The sequence below is a fragment of the Fundulus heteroclitus genome, unplaced genomic scaffold (genome assembly GCF_011125445.2).
Source record: "Fundulus heteroclitus isolate FHET01 unplaced genomic scaffold, MU-UCD_Fhet_4.1 scaffold_44, whole genome shotgun sequence".
In the NCBI taxonomy this organism is placed as follows: Eukaryota; Metazoa; Chordata; class Actinopteri; order Cyprinodontiformes; family Fundulidae; genus Fundulus; species Fundulus heteroclitus.
In genome coordinates this window covers 85402-111915 of record NW_023396857.1, presented here as the reverse complement: position 1 = coordinate 111915, position 26514 = coordinate 85402, and the positions used below count along the sequence as shown (strand labels likewise).

Genomic DNA, 26514 nt, shown 5'->3' with positions numbered 1-26514 from the left:
AACACCTGCAAGCCCCGCCCACCGGGGAAAACTCAACACCTTTATTTACCTGAGGCGCGGCTCCTGCGGGTTCTGAAGGGATTATAGTCAACATAGGAGATCTGCTGCTGTAAAGCAAATCACTGGATGGTTTTAGGTTACTCAGATTAACCAAACTTTATTAATATATGCTGTAATAACTAATGTTCAGGTGAATGTGTCCTTCTCTTTGATCCGCCTCACTTTGACCTTTAAGCCATGATGTAATAAAATATAGATTTCCTCATGTAATTATTTCTCTGTTGGGAAACCCCGGATTGTCTCAAAGGCACCACTCCTTACTAAAGCAACAAAAATACCAGAATTTGGTTCAGGTTGGATAACATGCGAATTAAATTGTGCAGGTGCTGCCCAGCTTTTAACTTTTTGTTCTCTCTCTTCTTTTTCTTCATAGAAGGTACACCTGGTCTGGCGTTCTGTTAGCTGTGACATCATCAGGGGAGGCAGATCATCCTCTATTACCATCTAACATAGAAAGTACTCCTGGGTCAATGTGAGCTTCTGTGCTTTCTGTGTCTCTGCTCTGTCTTCTCTACCATAGAAAGTACTCCTGGGTCAATGTGAGCTTCTGAGCTTTCTGTGTCTCTGCTCTGTCTTCTCTAACATAGAAAGTACTCCTGGGTCAATGTGAGCTTCTGAGCTTTCTGTGTCTCTGCTCTGTCTTCTCTAACATAGAAAGTACTCCTGGGTCAATGTGAGCTTCTGAGCTTTCTGTGTCTCTGCTCTGTCTTCTCTAAGCCCCAGTGGGTGGAGGCAGATGAGCGTTCACACTGAGCCTGGTTCTGGTTCTGCTGGAGGTTCTCCTCCCTGTTAAAGCGGAGTTTTCCTCTCCACTGTCGCGTTATAGACACAAATATTCATAACATAATTTTATTGGTTAGGTAATCTGTGTTTTTACAATATTGCTCTGTAAAGAACGATCCAGTCCCGCTGATTATTGTGAACATAGAGCCTCCACAGCGACATCTGGTGGGCTCTGGCCCCACATGCAGAGACGCCACAGCTCTAATGTAAAATGAGGACTTTGCTCCAGGAAGCAACAGCCCGGATATTTATCTTAGCACCAGGAAGAAGCTTCTGCAGTTCATCTCTGGTTCAGAAGTGGCTTGACACGAGGGAGGAACCCGACATTTGGAAACCGTCTGTAGGATTCGTCTGTTTAGAGACTCCAGCCTCAGCCCACTCCTTGTGAAATTCCTGAATTTCACTTGAGAATCGTGTCAAAGTTGAGCTTTTTCTTGCCGTTTGTGCACTTTTTCCTTCCACTCAACTTCCCACTGGCACGTTTGAATACAGCCCTCTGTGAAAAGCCTCCTTGTTGTGGAGGAAACAACTGTGTAGGGCATAATATGGACTTTAGAGATTTATTACTATTACTGATCCGCTATAACAACATTTATAATAACATAATAGCATTTTCTGAAACTGGTTTTGAATTTTCACTATCTGTAAACTATTCTCATCAAATTAATTATATAAAACTAGGCAAAAAAAAAAAAACAATTTAACTTTTTCACAACATTAAAATATTTGAGCTGCACCTTTCAGCAACAAGGTGATGCTCAGATAAAACTTCAGCAGATCACCATCTAAACTATGACGCATTGTCTGTTGTTCAGTTCAGTCTCCTTTAAAAACGTAATAATTAAATCCAAGTTCAGATAAGATTATGATGCAGAAGAAGATAGACATCATGTAAGCAAAAAACAAATATAAAATCCTGTTTCACTGCAACAACTGACATCTGCAACAGCAGCAAGGAGGCAGAAGCATCATCAAAACAAGCAATCTCCCAAAGGTGAGGCTTGCCAGAAAAAGTGACACCACTGAGCTATACTATACACTGGAGTGCTAATAGCCGCTGTTAAAACGAGTTGCTGTGAAGCCACCAGCCGCCATATTGGTACTCCCTATTTCCTCCAGTAACTAGGGAATATGTGCGCTACAGCATCGAATAACGAGGATTTTCTCATGTTCAGGGGGGGCTTAAGACTTTTAAAATGTCAAATGCCATATAGTTTTATGTTATGTTCTAAAACTATCAAGTACTGAGAAAGTCATGTGCTGAAATATTTTGCAATTTATTTATATATATATATATATATATACATATATATATATATAACATTTATAAATATATAACAATATACAAAAACATATATTTACATATATGTTTACATACATATATACATACTTATATATACATATTTAATATGAATAACATGTAAAATATTTCAGCACCTAATTTCCTAGTAGTTGATAGTGTTAGTACATCCACTGACTGTAGAATTACCTGTGAAACGTTTTCACTCAGCCAGAAAACTGCTTGTTGTTGCAACCAAATCCTGTGGGATTCTGTGAGAGTAGGGAGTAGCAAGATGGCGGCCAGTGACTTCAGTTTTTCAGCAAAATCAGCGCTCCAGTGTATTATATAGGTCAGTGGATAAAACTCAAGGATTCATGATGTATGGAAAGCTCATTTATAACATTACCAGGCTCTATCTAGGAACTGATAATTGATTATAATTAGGAGTGCAGTTTAGGTATTGCAACAAGCTGCCAACGGTTATTACTTATAAGCCGTGTTCATATTTTAGTGTTGATCAGTCGGTTCTGCAGTAGAGGAGGTCGTTAACCAGTGTCGCTGTTCTGGTGTTCAGAACATTAACAGCAGGTCCACTAAAGAGGCGAGCCCAAAAACAGGAGCGGTTCTGCAGGAGCTACAGTCAGTACCGGTACCAGGAGGCGGTACCTGGACCCTGCAGAGGTCTCACAGGCGGTCCAACTCCACCAGGACGGTCCATCAGTACGTTACTAGAAGGTTTGCCGTGTCTCCCAGCACCGTCTCTGCTACTCTACTCTAGGAGAGCTGGACCGGGCCGCCAGAGGTCCTCAACCCATCAGCAGAACCGGTACCGGCTCCTTTGTGCAAGGAGGAACAAGAACTGCTGCAGGACGTCATGTTCAGATCCATCTGACGCCACCAGAGCCTCATCCTGTTTTACCTCAGGTCCAAACGTCCCTAATCCAGCCCCAGCATCATAGATCTGCACTAAAGGAACATTTTAAAAGCTTTTTATTTTTTTTAAAACGATAAAATCATTTCTGGGATGAAAGAATCGAACAAGAAGAACGACAACCAGGCATGATTTTTTTTAGCTTGATTTTATTATTTAATTTTAGCAATTGTGAAAACGAATGTTGGGTGTGTGCGTCTGCTCGTGTCATTGAGATGTAGCCATGATGCTGGAGACGCCTGCGGGGAGGAAAAAACAACGAGAAATCAGAATAAAATATTATATTATCAATGTAAAATGCAAACAATATAATATTTTTTTTTTAAAGTCAGTGTTATTTTTAGCTCAGCACACCAATTAACCAATTATTTGTTTTCTACATGATAATCCTCCAGATACCCTAATTTTCAAATCAGGTGACCTGTAGTCACTTGGAATGAGCTGCTGCTCTGCAAGTTATTATTGAAAAACTCATTTATTTCACTAAAAGGAAACACATCATATAGATTAAAACAGACTTAAGATGTTTTAAAGGAGTATTGACGACACCTAGTGGTTAAAAACAGAACTACACCAACAAAGCTTTTCAGGGAATTTTTACTTCCACAGCATAGATATATTATCATGTATTATTTTCTGTTTCTGGTCCGCTTCTCTTACTGCAGGCAGCTGCTCTTTTGCCAAAATAAAATACCAAATAATGCGCTCTGTTTTGGGAACCCTCATATGATTGGTTCAGGAACCAGGAAGTAATAGGGAAGTTTTTAGGGAACGTTGCTTCCATCCTGGGTTATTTACAGTAAATATATGACTTATTGCTCCTTTAATCTCTTTATTTCTGTTAATTATGATTTAACAGACCAATAAAAAGCAAAATTTTTCATGCAGAAACAAGTCCTTAATGAAAACTATGTTTAATATCGGGTTATTTTTATTAAAAGCTACTTTTAATCTGACAAAAAAGCAGTTTAGAATAGCCTTTTCTTATTTAATGAATAAAACAGTGCATCACACAGGTGTCCTCCCTGATCATATTTAAATCTCTTTTTTTCCTCTGCTTTTTAATACTTAGTTGGTTGTTGGTTTTCTGTTAATCTGATGTCCGTGTATTTCCTTATTTTATTAATCTTGAATTTTATTGGTTCTGGGGCTTCGTCTATATCCTGTACGGCATGTTTGCCTCTGTTTGTGTTAAGAGATTTATAAATAAAGTTTTAACACGGCCGCTAAACTATGGCAGAACACAAATCAAGGTGCTTCAGTGGCCTAGTCAAAGTCCAGGTCCCAGTCTGATTGAAATACTGTGGTTATGACCTTCAGAGAGCAGAGCAGGAATAAAATGTCCAGTTAGGAGGCGTAGAACCAGGAAGTCAGAGGAGTTGCTGCGGCTGAAGGTTCTACAAGCCGTTTAATCCTTTGGTGTACTTAGTTTTCCTCATCCCTGCAGTACAACTTAATATTAATAATAATAATTGAACTTTTTTGATCTCACAATGGAGAAATTCACTTCTGCATCTTAACCCATCCCCTAGGGGAGCAGTGGGCTGCCACTGCGCGGCGCCTGGGGAGCAATCAACTTCTAGAAATCCCTTCCATCACTATTAAAGTGCAAACTTTGCAAATTCTGCCAACTGAAATTACCGATAGCCATGAAAATCTTCACAACAGCATACATTTGGCAAAAAAAAAAACCCCGCCGACTTCTGAGTGCAGACTGCTTAACGCCGTGTTCCCCGGCAGCGGGTTAGCGGCTTCAGCTTCACTCACTCTCAAAGTCGATCTTCTCCACGATGTTCTTGGGCTTGATGCTCTCCTCCTGGCTGTAGATGAAGATCTGGCCGTCCTCGTTCTCCGTCCAGCCGTACTTATTCATCCACACCTTCAGCTGCGTGTCTGCAGAGACCGCAACATAAAAAACCCAGTTTCAGTCGGAAACTTTGGTCGTTTCAGAGCCAAACGGCACAGATAAAGAGACGATAGCCACAGAGACATGAGCCGAGGCGTCAGACAGACTGACGGAGACGTGTCCTCACCCAGCGGGTCCCCCAGCATCTCGGCCAGCAGCTGCCGGTCGATGGTCTGGTAGGTGATGCCCACAACATGGCAGATGACTGAGGAGGAAGCCGACATGAATATTTATGGCCAGACGGTTGTATTTTCTGCAGGCAGCCCAGCGGAACAAGCTCGGGTTCTCTGAGAGTCGCTATTCGGTTAGAAAATCAAACTCACATTTCCGAACCGAGTCCTCGAAACCGGCGATGCCGTCGATGAGCTCTCTGTTCTCCTCAAGACTCGTCTGTCGGGAGGAGAAAACGTTTCTGTAGGTTTAGCAGCAACTAGAAGAACCTAAAGCCGCCTCAGCTCTTCTGCCAGAGTGGAGCGCTTGTCTGGGGTCGGACCGCCTCGTCTCCGCTCCTGCAACCAGCAGGAACGGAGACGTCCGCAGCAGCGGAACCCGCCTAGAAACCTTTCCCGGTTCACACAGAGCACCACTGAGGCGGGCCCCGAGTTAACGAGTCTGCATACAGACAGAGAGACAGCAGCTCTGCAGCCGAACACCAAGCCAGGGTGGAACGGCATCAGCAATGACCTCAGAGAAGAAGCTTTGCTGCTAGGTGTTTATCAGTAATCCGTCACTCTGGGAAGGATTACTGACATTTCCAGACAATACCGGCCCTTCGCCACACAGAAAGGAAGATTGTTCACCAGTAGAAACATCTCAGAACATCTGCCCAACAGCTTTGGGTGCTCAGAGAAAAATTATCTAACAAAAGCGCAGATTAAAGGTTAAAGTTGAGGCTGGACGATAATTCAATAACAATATTTATCGATCGATAGACGTATATTAATGACAGAAAAAAAAAGGTCAATAAAAGTTTAATAGAATAACAGTTTTCTTTCCTTTTGCATTCTAACCATGTAGGTTATGATTACATCATTATCTTCCCAACCAATCACAACGCAGACCTAGGAACGCTCCGCCCCCTTCAGAGTTCAGAGTTAACGCGTTCTTCTTTCTTTTTTAAAAACTTGCAGTTTTGGAAAAAAGATGGTTAAATAAAGGGTTGAGTTTCAATTAAGAGAGTGTGTCTGTATCCTATAATAGGTTGCTAAGCAACAGCATAAAATGGCCAGGGCTGCACTTAAAATATATGTTTTGAATTTGTTGATAATTATTGATATCGATCAATATGATTTATATTTTATCTATATATTTTTTTTCTAGTTCATGACAGGACAATTTGTAAAACACTCTGCAAGTATGGCTGTTCAGGAAGGACTGAAGGAGACTCTTCTCTCCACAAACAATATGGCAGCATGACTCAGCAAAGTTTAACTTAGCTGAACTCCAACGCTGATCTGCAGACAGATGAGACCACAGCGGAGATATTTGATCATAACGCTCAGTACAATGTTTGCAGACAACAGAACACCGTACATCAGCTCAGGCAGCTTCAGGACTGAAGCTGGTACTGCAGCCGCGGGGTCTGGACACCTTACAGGTATCCAGTCCACCACGAACCTCTGTGCACCAAACATTCTAGTCTAGGGCTGTGCATAAAAGTCGATACAAAGATTAATATCAATGTTTTTAGAAACAATTTAATATCGATATTCTGGCTTTCAATATCGATATACCTCCCAACCCCTAGGGGGCATTATTAAAGCGCGCCATTGCTGATAACAGCGAGGAAGAGCAAGTGAGACAAATTGCTGGAATGGCGGACAATATTTTAGAAGCTCCTTCGTCCCTAAAATCAGACGTTTGGGCACATTTTTGGTTTCTGTGATACGTTAAATGCATTGAACCAAATGCACTTTATTTTCCTATTAATATGTCAGTGTTCAATAAATTGAACATAAATATATTTGGCTGGTTTTGTTGATTGGAGGACCTTGAGCATTAACTAGGAAGTAATAAATATCAATATCGTCAAATTAAATCAAGTTGAGCAATATCAAGAATCGGATTGTATCGGCTCATCCTAGATGATACCCAGACCTATTCTAGTCTAATGTGAGCGATCCGTCTGACGGTGGAAGCTCAGGCCAAACCGGGTCATCAGCAGGACCAGGAACAGAACACAGCCGCAAATCCGTAACCAAAAGGTGTAACAATGGTGAACTTGAAAGAAATGTGGCGATTACAATGAGTTCAACAGAAACGTGTTTCATAGACGTACCCAGAAGCTCTGGAAGTGGCAGGTTTCCAGCAGGTTCCCCAGGTAGAGGATCTGTCTGATGGGTCGCTCCTCTTGCTGCGACACTGTAGTCAAGGAAGCTCCCCTCACCCCCAAACAGATCCCACGACACGGTTTACACGCCCATACACAGCTACAAATGTTCATGTAAGGAACCCACAATGTTCCTGCCAGGGTGTCTGCCTCGGTTCTAGTCCGTGAGGCAGACACCCCGTCTACTTTTAAGACTAATCTTAAAACGTTCCTTTTTGACAAAGCTTCTAGTCAGAGTGGCTCATGTTACCCTGGGCTACCTCCATAGTTATGCTGCTATAGGCTTAGGCTACTGGAGGACATCAGGGTCTATTTCTCTCACTCTGCTGAGTTCTCCTACTGCTCTCCAATCTGCATTGTTTGTTGTTATTTCACCTTTTAACTTCTTGTTCTCTGTCATGTTTCTCTTCATAGAAGGTACACCTGGTCTGGCGTTGTGTTAGCTGTGACATCATCAGGGGAGGGTTCATCCTCTATTACCATCTACCATAGAAAGTACTCCTGGGTCAATGTGAGCTTCTGTGCTTTCTGTGTCTCTGCTCTGTCTTCTCTAACATAGAAAGTACTCCTGGCTCAATGTGAGCTTCTGTGCTTTCTGTGTCTCTGCTCTGTCTTCTCTAACATAGAAAGTACTCCTGGGTCAATGTGAGCTTCTGTGCTTTCTGTGTCTCTGCTCTGTCTTCTCTAACATAGAAAGTACTCCTGGGTCAATGTGAGCTTCTGTGCTTTCTGTGTCTCTGCTCTGTCTTCTCTAAGCCCCAGTGGGTGGAGGCAGATGAGCGTTCACACTGAGCCTGGTTCTGGTTCTGCTGGAGGTTCTCCTCCCTGTTAAAGGGGAGTTTTCCTCTCCACTGTCGCTTCATGCATGCTCAGTATGAGGGATTGCTGCAAAGCCATCAACAATGCAGACGACTGTCCACTGTGGCTCTACGCTCTTTCAGGAGGAGTGAATGCTGCTTGGAGAGACTTGATGCAACCTGCTGGGTTTCCTTAGAGAGGAAACTTTCTCACCAACAATGGAGGATCTGATAATAACGCAAATATGTAAAATAAAAATATGATCCTATTTAAAATTGTTAATAAGGATAAACAGAAACGTAAAAATACACTTTTGTTTTTTGTCAGAAGGAACGACAGGTGAAGCAGCACCAAAGGGATACGTGTGTCTGGTCGATCATACACTTGCAGAGGGTGAAGTCGGTGTGTGGCAGGTTGGTCAGAGCCTTGAGAAGAATCTGTGACGTCACGGGAGTCTGGAAGTAAGCTGGATTAAACTGGTACCTGTTGGTGTGACGGGCAGAGGCGTCACATTACTTAAAACCTCACATAAAATCCATCATAAACACTTATTACAGAAAAACACCGGATGAAACAGGTCAGCTGCCAAACTTTTTACCAGAAACTTTCAGGAATCTCTCCATAGCATTAATTAGCAGTCAGATTGTTTAATACAAAGACTTGTTTGCTGGTTGCACATTATGTTCAACAAGGATTGATATTTAACTCAATTACAAGCTTTTCTCTTGAATAATAATATTCTGATTAATAAAAACAGTTAAATTTCTTGTTTAAAAAGTCCTTGTTTGCAAACATCTTTATCTCCAGAACACTTTTGCTGCTTGCGGTTAGTGCAGCGGAAAGTCCAAATTAAATCGCAATTATGGTTGAAATATATTGCAATTTTCATTTCTGGCAAAATCGTACCGCCCTAACATAACGTGGCTACATACCTGAAAAAAAATAGTTGTCTGGTAAACCTTATTTATCACTGCAGAGTTTTGGGGGTTTCTCTAAACCAGAGTTTGGAAAAACTTTTTGTATCTGCAGTCTGAATGAGGAGTTAATTTTTCAGGTATTTGATCCCCAGACAGTGTTAGTTTCACTCACAGCTTCAGCACAGCCAGGTTGGCCTCCAGGTCGTAGGCGTTTTCCCGAGCTTGTGTCTCCACATAACGCTCCAGCGTGGTGAGGTTCTCGGGGTTGTACCTGCAGGGGAGACAGACAGATGTAACATTTAATTCATCACTGAGAAAAATCCCACCATACAGCTGCTAGGTGTTTATCCAGTTTTTTTTCTCTTTTGGTGTTGCATTTTCAGATCTTTTAGCCTACTTCATGTAAAAACTACTTCTCTAAGTGTTTTTATTGTACAGGTCTGGTAATAATCTGCATGGCTGTGTGGTTGAACTCAGATTACATATATTTTGTGATTTAATTAACGCTACATTTACCGTTTTACACGAGGCCAGATTGGCTTAGTTTAGTTTTACTAAATCCTAAATGAACTAAACATTTAAAAAGGACACATTGTATTTATACGGGTCTTCGTCTCATAATAACATTTGCTTGATTAACCGAAATATCTAATGGCATCAACAAAAAACAAAAAAACAATAACAGGAGAAACCTGCCATGAGCAAATGAAACCAGAATGAGTTTTAAATAACTGTTCTGATCACATCTAACGAACCCGTAAACATGTATTTTATATTTCAAAAGTTGTGATGCATAGCACACATTTTAATTACAATTTAGCCGTAACAATTACTTCAGCTGGCGTTGCTAGCACTAGTTATGGTTCATTTTAGATTGTTGTTTAATAGAAAAACAGTCTAAACCCAGCATAAAAACGGAAAACTGAGCGGTTATCCCCGCTGAGAGGCGTCACTGCCTCTGATTTAATGCAGAAACTGAGAATATCGGTTTAAAACAAGCTAGGCTACTGTTAGCATCGACGGCTTTATCAGCTCCATTTTCGGATCATTCGCACCTATCGATCCCTCGCAGGAGCTTCCCCACGTTCGCCCTCATCTGCTCGAAGGTTGACGCCATTCGGTCCAAAGTTTTACAGATTATTCAGGAGTAAAATGAAAATTTATTTCGCACGTGGGCCAGAAACCGGAAAACAGACCGGAGCGGAGGAAGAAAAGGGTCGGACCGGAAACACAAGGGACAGGAAGTGTCAACTAGAGAGGAACCAGCATTGATAGTGGCGGCGCATAAATTAGAGCCGCCATCTTGGAATAGTCGCTCTGCAAACAGCCCAAGGATACCAGAGGTGGATTCCACAGTCTACTCGGGATTTCTCATCGACTTAAAATAACACATAATCATCATGCCGCGTTGTTGCTTTGCTTTATTTTTAATCATGTACTTTAAATCAAACAATTATTAATTGTTTACACTGTTTCCCAAATGCTACGATAACTTTCACACACCATAGGGAGGCTGCTGTGCTGCAGTATTATGCATATTGTATTATTGTACATTATGTAAATATTGCAGATTATATCATTGTGTGTTATATAAGGCAAGGCAAGGCAAATTTATTTGTATAGCACATTTCAGTACAGAGAATATGCAAAGTGATTTACATGATTAAAATATAGGAAAATAAAAAATAATAAAAGCAAGTAGGAATAAAATGTAGAAACAAAAGAGAAAATGGGAAAATAGAAACTAAAAGCAAACATTAAAAACAGTTGGACTAGAAAGTTTAACTAATAATGTTTCAGTAAAACAGTTTAACTAGAACAGTCGAAAGCAATCCTAAATAAACGTGTTTTTAATCTGGATTTAAAGGTACTCAAGCTTTCAGCACTTTTACAGTTTTCTGGGAGTTTGTTCCAGATCAGTGGAGCATAGGAACTAAATGTTGCTTCTCCATGTCTGGTTCTGGTTCTGCAGAGCAGGCTGGAGCCAGAAGACCTGAGTGGTCTGGAGGGTTGATGCCCTGATAACAAGTCTGTGATGGATTTAGGTGCTAAACCATTCAGGGATTTATAGACTAACAGAAGGATTTTAAAGTCTATTCTCTGAGATCCAGGGAGCTAGTATAAGGACTTTAGAACTCGGGTGATGTGCTCTACTTTCTTAGTCTTAGACGCGGGCAGCAGCGTTCTGGATCAGCTGCAGCTGTCTGATCCACTTTTTAGGCAGACCTGTGAAAACACCGTTGCAGTAATCAGATAAAAGATAAACGCATGGATTAGTTTTTCCAGATCCTTTTGAGACATCAGCATTCAGCTTTTCGACACTCCCCTTTTTCACTTCTAACTGCTGGCGCATTTCTCTAAGGAGATTTTTTCTTCCCAGAAACAACCTTCCCTTTAACTGGAGCAATGCAGTCAATGATGTCTGAGACTTTAGACTGAAAGTTATCTACTAGTTCATATACTGAGTTGCAGCCCAAGGTTGAAGTAGCAGAGTAAGCTTGAATAAAAGTTTCAGTGGTATTGTCCTTAAAGGTGCGTTTTCTTATGACGTCCCTTTGGCTAAACGAGTCACAAGAAATGATGCTTTCAAAGGTAACAGAGAAGTGATCAGATAAGGCAACATCAGTTACATTGCCCTTAGAAATCTTTAGGCCTTTAGTGATGATCAAGTCTAAAATATGTCCCTGTTTGTGCGTTGGCTGTTTAACATGTTGAGTTAAACAAAAGTTTCTAAGTGTGCCACACAGTTTTTTTGCACTTCTGTCTTCAGGGTTGTCAACGTGAAAGTTAAAGTCTCCCACAATAATTAAACAGTGATAATCAACGCATATCACAGATAGGAGGTCATTACGATCATTAAAAAGGTTTGATGTGGACTTAGGAGGCCTGTAAACATTCAGAAACATAGTTCATATCGGGCTCTTTACCTGGAGAGCCAAATGTTTAAAAGAGTTGAATTTTCCCCAAAACACCTTTTTACACTTTAGTGAATCATTAAACAATGTTGCCACTCCTCCACCTTTCCTTTGCTGTCTGCTCTCACAATGAAAATTATAGTTTGGAAGAGTTCAAACTATTCCAACAGAATATGTGCTTCATTAAATTCATGTAACCATGTTTCTGTTAGAAACATAACATCAAGAATATTGTCAAGAATGAAGTCATTAATTAAAAGGGATTTTCCTGACATAGATCTAATGTTTAATAAACCCAGTTTATATGACTTAGTGGTTTATGTTGTCTCTGTGGCAGGTTGCATCTGACAGTTTATGACTTTTAAGTATAATTGATTATTCCTTTTTGTTTTCCTTTTGCTTTTCTTATTTCTGCCACGTATCATCACGGATATTCCATAATCTCGGGCAAAATGCCCAGGTTGGTGCTGGAAGACTGTCATGTCTGATAAACGTGCGGCCAGGGCCCGATCTGTATCACAGAGAACTTATCTGAAGGTCCTCAGCACAGGCATGTTCAATGTTGCGTAGAGGAGGAGGATCTGGGGCTCTGCGGTCTTTGGAAGATGCTGGTTTAGTCACAAAGCTGGGGTTGTCAGAATGGCTATGTGGAGAGGATGTCAACCGTAGGCCATTCTTAAAAACCTTTTTCATGTTGTCTGTGAATTCCAAAAAGGAACACCTGGGCTTTGTGGAGAAGAAGGTGAGGTGGGTGCAGTCTGGACCGGTGTTCGTAGGGATGGAGGTTTTTGGTCCTCTTTTTGTCCTTTTGAGATCTAGGATGCTTTATGCTAGAAGCGTGTCAAAGTCCTCTGTGGTGAAGGTAGGCATAATGGAGTGGTTCTTCTCCATATCCACTTCACGTTGAATTCTTTCCATAAGAGCGTTTTTCCTGTGAACTGACTCCTCTGGGGGGAAAAGAGACATCTTGTGTAGATTAGCTGAAAACTAAAATAGTCCACACGGGGGGAAAATCAAAATAAAAAATAAATAGAAAATAAATAAAATAACTAAATCCAACTTTCTGTAGTTTTGGCTAAGATATAAAAAGGAGATAAAAAGTGAAAGGCAGGGGCGCGCATGTGGCGCAGCAGGTAGGTCGACCCATATACAGAGGGCTTAGTCCTCGACGCGGCCGACCCTGGTTCAAATCCGACCCGCGGTCCTTTGCCGAATGTCTCTCCCCCTCTTCTACTCCCCCTTCCTGTCAGCCTACTTCTGGAAAAAGCGAGCCGCAAAAAAAAAAAAAGTGAAAGGTAGGAAAATGCAAGGAAGCAGGGAGCAGAGAAAAAAGCATCCGAGCAGGCAGAGAGGCGGTCAAAAAAATATAAATAGGCTGGAGTTTTTTCCATTGTCAAATATTCCAAAGAAAGTAAAAAACAAAGGACCTGGACTTGTTTTCCGTAGTTGAAGACGTTTCATCGCGGTTGTTAAAGCCATTAAGCCAGCAGATTTAACAACCGCCCATTACTAAGGGGCGGACCTGTTTCTGTTGAATTTGCATGTTATATAAGCCATTGCAAGGCCTTTGTTTGGCAGCAGTATAAAGCTTGGTACTCCACATTACTCCAGACCTTTTCAATTGAGAAAGCTTCCTGGAGAGGAAGCGAAACGTCTTCAACTACGGAAAACAAGTCCAGTTGCTTTATTTTTTACTTTTTTTTGGAATGACCATGACCTGGATGACTGAAAATCTTCACCAGTATAAAGCACTGTCTCCAGTGCCGGCTTCCCGCAGCTTTAAATCACTGTCTCCAGTATTCTGTAGCCAGGCGCCTTGAGCACCCTGTAGCCAGGCCTCATCCACAGCCCGTAACCCGACGCCGCCCGTAGTCCTACCGGCTACGGGCGGCGTCGGGAGAGGAAGCGAAACGTCTTCACTACGGAAAACAAGTCCAGTTGCTTTGTCTTTAATTTTTTTGGTATGGTAACTAATCTTGTTTCTTTTAATAACCTCAGCTAGTGGGAGAATATAGATGTAGAATAGAAGGGGTCCCAGTATTGAACATTGGGGTACCCCATATGTGAATTTTGTCCGGTCTGATGAGAAGTTACCTACTGACACAGATAAGTCCCTGTTCTTTAGTTGGGATTTCAACCAACTGAGTTCTGTACCAGAGAGTCTGACCCAGCTCTCCAATGCCTTTAATAATATATCATGGTCAACAGTGTCAAATGCTGTGCCGAGGTCCAACAGAACCAGCACTGTGGTTCTTCCACAGTCTGTATTTATGTGGATGTTATTGAACACTTTGACGAGGACGGTCTCTATAATATGGTGACAACAGAAACCAGACTTAAAAGCATCAAAGCGGTTGGTCATTGTAAGGAAGCTGATAAACTGATGAAAAACAGCTTTTTTTAATAACTTTACTAATAAATGACAGGTTGGAGATTGGCCTGTAATCCTGCAGATGTGATTTGTCCAGATTGCTCTTTTTTATCAGAGGTTTAATAACTGCTGTTTTCAAAGCCTGGGGGAAAACACCTGAAAAGATGAATTTACTATTTGAATCAAGTCAGAGGCAACGACAGGCTGAACTTTTTTTTAGAAAGGTTGTAGGTAGAATATCAAGACAGACGGAGGAGGAGCGTAAATGATTTACAATCTCTTCTAAGCTTTTACAGTTGAGTAGTTGAAATGTAGTCATTTCCTCTGCATTTATGTTTGAGCAGAACACTGGTACTAGATTTGACATGGATGTGCAGATTAACCCTCTAATTCTTTTTATTGCCTCTGCAAAGAAGTTGGTAAATTCATTGCAGACCTTGGTAGAGTGGAGCTCTGGTGGTTTAATAACAGGAGCGTTTATGAGTTTTCAACTTTGGTGAATAAAGTGTTATGGGTCTCAAAGGATGATGACCACATTAACAAATATGTTACCTGTTTTAAGCAGGTGAAAGAGGAGAAGTGAGGACAGGATGCGAATCGTTTCTCTCCCAAATCACGTCTGGAGAAACAGCGGAGACGTGCGCCCCTTTACCGCTCCCAGCGCAACAAGAGAGAAACAAAAGTTCCGCCCCCCACTTCTACAGAGAAAACAAACAACTGAAACTTAAAATCACCAAATAAACACAAATAAAATTTCAAAACAAATGTAGTAACACTATTGTAGGTGCCACAAAAGCACGAACATTGTTGATGTTTTTGTTTATGATTCCTGCAAAGAACGTTTCTCTTGAATGTTTTAGTGATGAGTGGTAGCTCAGCAGCCTCTTTGTAGATTTCATAATGAACGTGAAGTTGAGTTTTATACCATTCAGCCCTACAACAAAGTTTTCTTTCACATCTCACTAATGGGGTTTTTCTCCATAGAGATTTTTTCCTCCCTCCACTTTAATGGGAGCAATGGAATCGATAATGTCGGAAATCTTAGAATGGAAATGATCTATTAACTCATCTAACGCGTGATAGCATTGAAACCAGGTGGAGGAGAAGATTTGATTAAAGGTTTCAGCGGTATTGTCTGTAAAAGAACGATTTGTTATGATATCTGTTTTGCTAAGTGAGTCGATGGAGATTGTACTTTCAAAGATAACTTCAAATAATTCAAAACACGGGGATTGTTCACTAATTATAGGAGGTGACTTCAACTTTGGTTTAAATAACGATATAGACAGGTTGAATACAACAGGTATTCAGCATAGTTGGCAGTCAGTAAATGTAGTCAAACATGAGTGATTTTGGTCTTTGCGATGCATGGCGTTCTCTTCATCCTAATAGTAAAGAATATACTTTTTTCTCAAATGTTCACCACTCGTATTCTCGTCTGGACTACTTTCTAATAAGCAGCTCACTGCTGTCGGACTTTCAGAGACGGTAATTCATCCTATTGCTATCAGTGATCACGCTCCTGTTACTCTAACCTTAATTAATAAAAAAATAACCCCACAAAACAAAAGCTGGAGATTTAATACATCACTGCTAAAGGATGAAGAATTTATAAAATTCATCAAAGAACAGTGGGCTTCATACTTGGAATACAATGATCAACCAGGTACATCAGCATCGATATTGTGGGAAGCTGGAAAAGCAGTGATGAGAGGTAAAATAATTTCTTTCTCATCTCATAAAAAGAAAAAAGAAAACAAAAAGATTCAGCAATTAGAAGAAAAACTTAAGTTACTAGAATCCTCTCAAGAAGAAGGAAAGTTAGGTAAAATCCGTGAAGTAAAATTAGAACTAAACCACTATATTGAAAAGCAAAATAGATTTCTAATACAAAGACTTCGAATAGAAAATTTTGAACATGGCAATAAGTCAGGAAGCTTCCTAGCTAATCAGCTTAAAATAAATAAGGAGAAAACTACTATATTTGCAGTTACACATTCAACTGGTAATACAGTAAGTGAACCGGAGTGTATAAATAATACCTTCCGCGATTTCTACAAATCTTTATACACGCCACAGATAAATCCATCAGAGAATGATATCAAGCAATTTCTGGATAAAATTACACTTCCTAAATTATCAGATAACCAAAGAATGACACTGGATTCCCCGCTGACAACAGCTGAAACCCAGGAAGCTCTTAAAAGCATGCCTAATAAAAAGGCTCCAGGTCCAGATGGATTCCCTACTGAGTTTTACAAAGAGTTCTGGAATATTCTAGCCCCAACGTTCCACAGAATGTTGCAGGAAATACAGGAAAAAGGCAGATTTCCAGCTAATATGAACTCTGCCACCATCAGCCTTCTGCTCAAGCCAGACAAAGATCCTGTGTTGCCCACTAGTTATCAGTTTCATCAGAGGAAGGCAGTCATCCACAAATACACGCAAATTACTTAATTTAATTGATTATTCCTACAGTAAAAACATTAAAACCAATATATTGTCTTTAGACGCAGAAAAAGCATTTGATAGAGTAAACTGGAAATTTTTATTCGCTACTCTACATAAATTCGGTTTTGGCAATTTTTTCATAAATTGGTTAAAAATTCTATACAGTTCTCCAACAGCCTGTGTCAGGACAAATAATCAAATATCTTCCAGTTTTTGTCTACAGAGGGGCACCAGGCAAGGATGCCCTCTTTCTCCATCACTTTTTGCCATCTTTATAGAACCTCTAGCAGCAACAATCAGACAAACAAAAGCTGTAAAAGGTATAAAATGCATGAAAATAGAGCACAAGATTAGTCTGTACGCGGATGATGTATTACTTTATCTCCAGCATTCAAATAATTCTCTTTTACAAGTAATTAGAATACTAGAATCTTTCTCTAAAGTATCAGATTACTCGTTAAACTGGTCTAAATCTACGGTACTGTCAATTAATTGCTCTCTCGAAAACTCCCTAAATTTACAAATGCAATCAGGAAATATTAAATATTTAGGTATTACTGTGTCGTCTAAATTAACGGACTTACTAAAACTTAACCACATCCCACTTTTAAACAGGATAGAAGAGGACATTAAAAGATGGAAATCGCTTCCAATTTCACTTATGGGTAGGGTAGCTTCAATAAAAATGATGCTCCTACTTAGAGTTAATTATTTATTTTCAATGATCCCCAATAAACCATCATCCGACTGGTTTAAATCTCTAGACTCTGCCATTTCTAAATTTCTTTGGAAAGATAAACCCCCATGTATTAGCTTAAAAACAATACAGAAGACTAAAGACAGAGGAGGATTAGATTTGCCTAACTTCCATAACTATTACTTAGCAAATAGGCTACAATACATCTCTAAATGGATAAAAAAATAATCATCTAGATGAGCCTTGGTTAGATATAGAACAGGAAATGTGCAATAATATCATGATTTCAGATTTGCCGTTTATTAGCTCAAATATAATTTGATAAATATAAATTTTCTCTGACAGCATGGTGGGAGTTCCTTAAAATGACAAAGTCATCCCTTATCACATGCAGTCGTACACCTATCTGGAATAACCCTGATATCCTACAAAATGATAAAATGATAAACTTTACATACTGGAAGAATAAAGGTATTAAATATCTGGAACATGTACTTGACGGAACCGAGTTCATCAATTTTGCTAAACTAAATATGTAATATGGCATTAGTAAAAATAAATTCTTGGAATATGAACAACTTAAATCTATAATTAAAAATACATTTAAGAATATTAATGGTGGTTTACAAATCCCAACTAATATAATAGAGTTCTTAGATTTAACCCCCCCCCAAACTACTGTCTAAATCATACAGGACACTGACTAAAATAGATGATTCAATATCTCTCCCTATTATGAAATGGGAAGAGGATTTATCAGTCACCTTTGAACAAAACTTCTGGGCTCAGATATGTCTAAGAACTTTCAAATTGACTAGAAACACCAACTTACAACTAATACAATACAAAATCCTTCACAGAGTACACTACACAGGACAAAGATTATTCAAGATGGGTCTGGCACAATCTAATATCTGTCCACACTGCATTGGCAATCATCCTGATAATTATTTTCATGCGTTATGGTTATGCACACCAGTCCAGAGGTTCTGGACACAGATATGTAAGGACTTATCAAAGTGCCTGAGCTGTAAAATTACACCTTCCCCATCAGTTTGCCTGCTCGGTAACTTTGAGGAAAGCTCTCTGGAAAAATAAATAGTTTACATGGTTTTCACTGCATTATGTATCGCAAAGAAAACTATCCTCATGAATTGGAAAAGTAAAGAAAATCTCAATATCAATCAGTATAGAGATCTTTTGTTGGATCATATTAATCTTGAGACAGCATCTGCATCCACATCTGATCGATCTCTTTGGGCTCCTCTGATCAACACCATCACTTAGTGGAATAGGGGGCGGTGGGTTGCTTTTGGCAGGGCGCAGTGGCTGGATGGAGGGGTTCCTCGGGCTCCGGGGGCACTTGGAGTGGGGCGCCTGGTGGGTCTGACTCCGGGGTCTGTTGCCCCCATCTGGGAAGGGCTTGGGAGGCCTACGGGCGGCCTACAGCAGCCGCTTGCGGCGCTCTTGGGGAGCTGCGTGGTGACGGACGTGGGTCACTGACCTGGTAGTTGTGCTGCCGCTGGGTGGGGCCGGGGTGGGTCTGGGGTCCCTGGGGCGCGCCACCCTTGGGCGGGGTCTCCGGCGGGGCCACGGGGGTTCCGGTTCCGGCGGGTGTGCCGCTTAGGGTGTGGGCCGGTGCGCGCCCGAGTGTCCACCCCTGCACATGGGGCTGGTAAGGGGGGCATGGACATTAACATCTCAGGGCAGATGCTCTTCCCCTTCTTTGGATCGACATTCTGCTAGTGGGGGGAGGGGAGGGAGGGGGAGTAGGGACAAACCCAGCCTGGATGTTTACTGTTGAATGAATGGTGAGTTGTTTGAATGTTAGTGTTGGGGAGGGGTTAAGTCTACAGGTGGGGGGGGGGGAATGGACGTTCTGGTGGGCTTGTGTCCGGCCCCCTGTCCCGGTCTTGGTCCGTGCCGTCTCCCGGTGCGGGTTTTGCTTGGGGGGTGGGGTTTGTGATGGCTCGTGCGGGCTGGCTGGCCACGGTCCCCCCTCTTATTTATTTATTCATTTATTTATTTATTTTTCTATTTTTTTTTTTTGGGGGGGGGGGTAAAGCCAGTAGGCTTGGTGGGTGGGCTGGGGGGGTGGAGGTGTTGGTCCTGGTGGGTGGTTGGCTGGCGGGCTCTGCGGCCTCTCCCTGGCCCCCGGGCTACAGTGGTGCCGCTGGCGGGGCCCCCTTCTCTGGGTGGGGCTTTCGGGGAGCGGGGGTGCCTATTGGAGTCAGTAGGGGAGCTGGCTCCCTGGGATAGCTTCCCAGTCCTTTTCTCCCCATCCCCGAACTCCTCCCTCCGCCTGCTCCATCACGCCGCCACACATGTAGGTCCTTGGGGAGAGGGCGTTACTGGAGGTTTCCACTTTCTGGTGACGCCCCTCTCCCCAATTTTATCATGCATTTTAGACAGGATTGGCTGACGGACTTCCTTTTTGCGGTAAGGCGTATTGTGTCACTTCCTGTTGTTGCTGTGTGAACGATGGAGCTTTGCTCCAGGCTCTCTCGCTTTTTATCTTTAAACCTCTTTGCTGTAACATCTGTTTCCAAACATAAGCACTTTTAAAACATTGTCTGTGGCTGCTCATCACGTTTGGGAACTCCTCGTGTTTCACACGGTTTGTTCTTTGGCGTGATAATAGGGCGCTAGCCTAGCTTTAGCCTAGCGTTAGCCTCATAATGGCTTCTCCATCTCTGACTAAGTCTCCTATCTGCTGCTCTCTGTGTCAGATGTTCAGTTATTCCTCTGCCTCCTTTAGTGATAATGGTACATGTAATAAATGTAGTGTTTTTGTAGCTTTGGAGGCGAGGGTGTCAGAATTGGAGACCCGGCTCCGTGCTGTTGAAAAACCAGCTGATAGCCGCTCTTTTGCTAGCGCGGAGCCGCATAGAGTAACTTCACGTAGCGAACCTAAAGCAGTAGCACCCGAGCAGCCTGGTAACCAGGCTGGCTGGGTGACAGTTCGTAGGAAGCATAGCTCTAGATTACAGACCCCAGATCACCACCAACCCGTCTGCGTTTCTAATAAATTTTCCCCTCTCAGCGACAATCTCGCCGAGGAGCCGACCTTAATTATTGGCAGCTCCATAATGAGGAATGTGGCACTAAAGAAACCAGGGACCATAGTTAAATTTGCCTACCGGGGGCCAGAACAGGCGACATAGAATCCTACCTAAAACTACTGGCAAAATTGTTATTCACGCTGGCGGTAATGACACCCGGTCACGCCGATCAGAGGTCACTAAAGTTGGTGTTGCTTCAGTGTGTGAGTTTGCTAAAGCAATGTCGGACTCCGTAATTTTCTCTGGTCCCCTGCCTGATTTGACCAGTGATGACATGTTTAGCCGCATGTCATCATTCAACTGCTGGTTGTCTAGGTGGTGTCCTGAAAACGACGTGGGCTACATTGATAACTGGAGAACTTTCTGGGGAGAACCTGGTCTGATCCGGAGAGACGGCATCCATCCTACTTTGGATGGTGCAGCTCTTCTTTCTACAAATCTGGCCGGATTTATTAGTCCTTCTAAATGCTGACAACCCAGGGTCCAGACCAGGAAGCAGAGCCGTAGTTTAACACACCTCTCTGCAGCTTCTGTACTGTTACCCATCCATCATCCTATTGAGACGGTGTCTTTCCCACGGCCAAAACTTAACAGATCAAAAACTTATCTAAAAGGAACAAATCATAAAAACCTAATAAAAATCAATACGGTTCACCTTGAACCTAAAAATAAAATAATAAAATGTGGTCTATTAAATATAAGGTCTCTCCCTCCAAAGACTTTGTTAGTTAATGAATTGATTTCTGATAATCAGATTGATTTGTTTTGTCTCACAGAAACCTGGCTACAAGAGGACTACGTTAGTATAAATGAGTCAACCCCCTCCAGTTATTCAAATTTCCACATTCCCAGATCTGTGGGAAGAGGAGGAGGAGTGGCAACTATCTTTCAGTCTGATTTATTAATTAGTCCCAGGCCAACTAATAATTACAGTTCTTTTGAACATTTAACCCTCAGTTTCCCTCATCCAAACTGCAAAGCAATAAAACCTCTTCTGTTTGTTGTTTTGTATCGTCCACCAGGCCCTTACACTCAGTTTTTGGATCAGTTGTCAGATTTCTTATCTGATTTGGTGTTAAATACTGATAAGGTTATTATAGTGGGTGATTTTAACATCCATGTTGACACTGAATGTGATAACCTTAGTGTAGCCTTTAAAACTATCCTAGATTCAATTGGTTTTGCTCAAAATGTGCATGAACCGACGCACTCTCGGCTCCATACTTTAGACCTTGTTCTGACATATGGCATTGATTGTGAAGAATTAACAGTATTCTCTCACAACCCTGGCCTGTCTGATCATTTTTTAATAACATTTGAGTTTAATCTAACTGAGTTCTCCACCCCCAAAAGAGAGTTCCATTATAGTAGATCTTTATCGGATAATGCTGTATCAAAACTTAAAGAGTCTGTCCCCTTTTTAATATCCTCCGTATTGCAGAAATGCCCTGTAGATGGCAGCCTTGCTGTTTCTTCCCATTCACAAATCGATACCTTTGCTAACAATGTTACTTCATCATTGCGTTCTGCATTAGACAATGTAGCTCCCTTGAAAAAGAAGGTGATTATTCACAGGAAGCTGGCTCCTTGGTTTAATTCAGAGCTGCGTTCCTTGAAGCACAATGTTAGGAAATTGGAGAGAAAATGGCGCTCTACACACCAAGAGGAATCCTACTTAATCTGGAGGGACAGACTATTGTTGTATAACAAGACCCTCCGCAGAGTTAGAGCAGCATATTTTTCATCATTAATTGAAGAGAATAAAAATAATCCTAGATTTCTCTTTAGTACAGTTGCCAAACTTACCCAGAGCCACAGCTCTGTTGGTCCATCCATTCCCTTAGCTCTTAGTAGTAATGATTTTATGGGATTCTTCATAAATAAAATTGATGCCATTAAAAATAAAATAATTGGCATCCTCCCAAACATGATTACCTCGTCCTCAGTAAGTGAGGCAGCATTGGAGGAATCTTTAGAATCTGCACAGTGTTTGAACTGTTTAGAAGCAGTAGAGCTTTCTGAGCTATCTAAAATTTTAGCTTCATCTAAACCTTCTACCTGTATGTTAGACCCAATCCCAACCAAGTTGTTTAAGGACATATTCCCTTTGATCAGTGGCACTATTTTAGACATGATTAATCTATCCTTAGTAAATGGATATGTACCACAGGTTTTTAAAGTAGCTGTTATTAAGCCTTTACTTAAGAAACCTTCTCTTGATCAGGATGAGTTAGTAAACTACAGACATATATCTAATCTTCTTTTCTTATCTAAAATTCTTGAGAAAGTAGTTGCTAATCAACTTTGTGAACATTTACAAAGTAATGACCTACTTGAGGAGTTTCAGTCAGGCTTCAGAGCTCATCATAGCACTGAAACAGCTCTGGTGAAGGTCACTAATGATATTCTCATGGCCTCAGATAATGGACTTGTGTCTATACTTGTCCTGTTAGATATCAGTGCTGCATTTGATACAGTTGATCACAATATTCTCCTACAAAGACTTGAACATACTGTAGGGATTAAGGGGAAAGCATTAGGCTGGTTTAAATCTTATCTGTCAGACAGATTCCAATTTGTTCATGTTAATAATAAATCTTCCTCAAACTCTAGGGTCACCTGTGGAGTACCACAGGGTTCAGTCCTTGGACCAATTCTCTTTACTATATATATGCTTCCAATTGGCAAAATTATCAGACAGCATGGGATTAATTTCCACTGTTATGCTGATGATACTCAGCTATATTTATCCATAAATCCTGATGAATCCAATCAATTACTTCGACTGCAGTCATGTCTCGATGACATCAAAAGCTGGATGACTTTAAATTTCCTGCATCTAAATTCTGACAAGACCGAAGTTGTAATCTTTGGGCCAGAGTCCTCAAAAAATAAACTTCTTAACCAATCACTTAATCTGGATGGCATTAACTTGGCCTCTGGTAATAAAGTAAAAAATCTTGGTGTTATTTTTGACCAAGACATGTCATTTAAATCCCATATTAAACAGGTTTCCAGAGTTTCCTTTTTTCACCTCCGGAAAATCGCCAAAATTAGAAACATTCTGTCTAGGAGTGATGCTGAAAAACTGGTCCATGCATTTGTTACTTCAAGGCTGGACTATTGTAATTCTTTACTATCAGGAAGTCCACAAAATGCAGTTCAAAGCCTTCAGCTGATCCAAAATGCTGCAGCAAGAGTTCTGATGAAAATCAACAAGAGGGATTATATTTCTCCAATTTTAGCTTCCCTTCATTGGCTTCCTGTTAAATCAAGAATAGAATTTAAAATTCTCCTTCTAACGTATAAAGCCCTTAATAATCAAGCTCCATCATATATCAGAGCTCTGATTACCCCGTATGTTCCTAACAGAGCACTTCGCTCTCAGACTGCAGTCTGCTGGTGGTTCCTAGAGTCTCTAGAAGTAGAATGGGAGGCAGATCCTTTAGCTATCAGGCTCCTCTCCTGTGGAACCAACTCCCAGTTTTGGTCCGTGAGGCAGACACCCTGTCTACTTTTAAGACTAGGCTTAAAACTTTTCTTTTTGACAAAAATTATAACTAGTGGCTCATGTTACTCTCAGCTACCTTTATAGTTTTACTGCTATAGGCTTAGGCTACTGGAGTATATCAGGATCTAATTTTCTCACTCTATTGAGTTCTACTGTTCTTCAATTATGCATTATGTGTTGTCATTTCTGCTTTAACTTTCTGTTCTCTCTCTTTTCTCTTCATAGTAGGTACACCTGGTCTGGCATTCTGTTAACTGTGACATCATCCAGAGAAGACGGCTCACCCGCTATTACCATCTAATGTAGAACAGATTACTAGATCAATGTGTGCTTCTGTGCTTTTTTGTCTCTCTTGTTGTGTCTCTGTTCTGTCTTCTGTAACCCCCAGTCGGTCGAGGCAGATGACCGTTCATACTGAGCCCGGTTCTGCCGGAGGTTTTTCCTTCCCGCTAATGGGTGGGTTTTCTTCCCACTGTCGCTTCATGCTTGCTCAGTATGAGGGATTGCAGCAAAGCCATGTACAATGCAGATGACTCTTCCTGTGGCTCTACGCTTCCCCAGGAGTGAATGCTGCTTGTCGGGACTTTGATGCAATCAACTGGTTTCGTTATATAGGACATTTTTGACCAATCTGTATAATCTGACCCAATCTGTATAATATGATTGAACTTGACTTTGTAAAGTGCCTTGAGATGACATGTTTCATGATTTGGCGCTATATAAATAAAATTGAATTGAATTGAACTGAACTTTCACTCCAAACATTTTCACATTTTATGCTGTGTGAGCCTCGCCTCGGACGGCTCCCTTCACCTCCTCTCGCACTTAGACATTGAGGGTTCTGGGCAGTTGCTTGGAGGGGGTGAGCTGGCACCAGCTTCCTTCCGGAGGGGGGGTGGGCTGTGCCGTGCACCCTCTTCAGCGCTCCCAGTTTTTAAACACACTTGAGAACAACATGCAACAACACAACATCTGAGCGGGCGTAGGGAGGATCGGGGTCTTTTGCACACCAGTCTGGGGCCTGGAGGAGCGGGCCACTGGGTCTGGGGTCTTGGGGGGGGGCTGCTGTAGGTAGTCAGCGGCTTGCCAGGTCTGGGGCTGACGCCTCTGCTCCCCCCAGGAGGGGTGGGGGCAGGGGTGGCTAGGGTAAGGTGGGGGAGGGAGGGGGTTTACTAGGTACTTAGGGGGTTAGGGGGGTTCTGGCTGGGTGGCCCGTATGGGTCGTGTTGGCTCCCCCTATTTGGGTGGCCTAGTCCAGGGGGCATCTGGTCCGGGGGCAGAGCCAGGGGTCGGGCACAGGCAGTCATACAGTTGTATTGTGGTGACCCCCCCTCTTGTGAGTGTTGGATGCGACTGTTGTGTGGGAATGTGTGTAGTGCAGTGTCCTTTTTCTTTTCTTTTTTTTTTTGTACGTCTGTGTGTGGCAAGTGGGGCACTAGGGAGGGATGGTGTGAAAGAGTTTTTTTTTCTCCAGGTATGGGTCAGGTCCACTCCCTCTCCCAAGAACATCTCAAGTCTCCGCTAGGTGCGGAGCCCATCCCCCACGTCCTGCCCTCCTCCGCTGCGCTGGCAGGCGCCTTGGCCCTCGGGTGCGCTGGTGGGCCTCGGGTTTGGGTTCCTGGGTGGGTGCCGGCCACGGGGGAGGGGCGCCCCTGGGGCCTCTGGCCCTCAGGGCCCATGGCCGGGACCACTTCAGCGGGGCTGGCTGCCGGCGGAGCCTGGGGCCCGTCCGCTCCTTGGGGCGTCGGCATTGCAGTGGCTGGGGGATTTCCTCGGGGTTGTCTCTCCTCTTTCCTGGGGGGGGTTGCAGATATCCTGTGTCGGCCCCTCTCGGGCGCCCTGCTTTGGGGACCCCTTTGGGAGTCCGGGGTTATGGGTCCCCTGACTCCTGCCTCTGTGCTCGGGGAAGGTGGGTCTTCGGTTCTCCACAATCACTATCAAGCTATTTCCTTCTGTATAATTTTCACCTAAACTAGTGCACTCTCACAATCTCCCACAGGTGCTGGGTCCCAGGTATTAAATGTTCACTTATATACAGAACGCCTATAATTTATTTATTTATTTTCTTTCACTTTCTTTAAAGGTATCACATTACACATGTCAGCTTAAATAATAATACATATGATTTAGCAATGGTATCAAGGTGTTACACGATTGTATCTGTTGCTTTATGTCTGTTGGTTGTGCTGTTCTTTTTGCATCTCTCTTTCCAGGTGATGGAGCAGACGGAGAATGTTTTATCACTTTCTCCCTTTTATCTCTTCTTTCTTTCACCTCTTCTCTTTCCTATTTTTCTCTTCTTGTTCTTCCTTTACTCTCCCATTGTAGTGTCCATATAATTTGAAATTCTCCCTGCAGGAATCACAATAAAGCTATTAACATGCATAAATCAAGCAGAGCACTATGGCCAAAGCTGTTCACTCCACTTGTGAAAGCAAAATCTGTCGAGCTCTATCTGGCATTGAGACATCAATTCTTATTGCCACATTGCTAGACAGGAC

At 42.1% G+C, this 26514-nt stretch overlaps 1 protein-coding gene across 2 annotated transcripts; it reads right to left on the bottom strand.

Annotated features, from left to right (window-relative positions):
- Positions 1-3185: 3185 nt before the first annotated feature.
- On the bottom strand, positions 3186-10238 carry eif3k (eukaryotic translation initiation factor 3, subunit K). Of its 2 annotated transcripts, none has more exons than XM_012854020.3 (8): positions 10062-10238; positions 9179-9277; positions 8452-8572; positions 7241-7318; positions 5286-5352; positions 5090-5167; positions 4824-4949; positions 3186-3295 (listed from the first exon to the last, which is right to left on the bottom strand). In XM_012854020.3, exons 1-8 carry the CDS (start codon positions 10121-10123, stop codon positions 3264-3266), a joined length of 663 nt encoding a protein of 220 aa, XP_012709474.1. In that variant the 5' UTR covers positions 10124-10238; the 3' UTR covers positions 3186-3263. The 2 variants fall into 2 exon arrangements, with proteins under 2 accessions (XP_012709474.1, XP_012709475.1); XM_012854021.3 differs by having other exon boundaries at positions 7241-7315.
- Between the last annotated feature and the right edge of the window lie 16276 nt (positions 10239-26514).

Bases quoted from the DNA above. Each gene is read 5' to 3' on its own strand.
- eif3k (XM_012854020.3), bottom strand. From the start codon at position 10,123: ATGGCGTCAACCTTCGAGCAGATGAGGGCGAACGTGGGGAAGCTCCTG. The intron at 8,573-9,178 runs GTGAGTGAAACT...TCACACCAACAG, and splicing joins AACCTGGCTGTGCTGAAGCT to GTACCAGTTTAATCCAGCTT. The intron at 4,950-5,089 runs GTGAGGACACGT...CGGTCTCTGCAG, and splicing joins GATGCTGGGGGACCCGCTGG to ACACGCAGCTGAAGGTGTGG.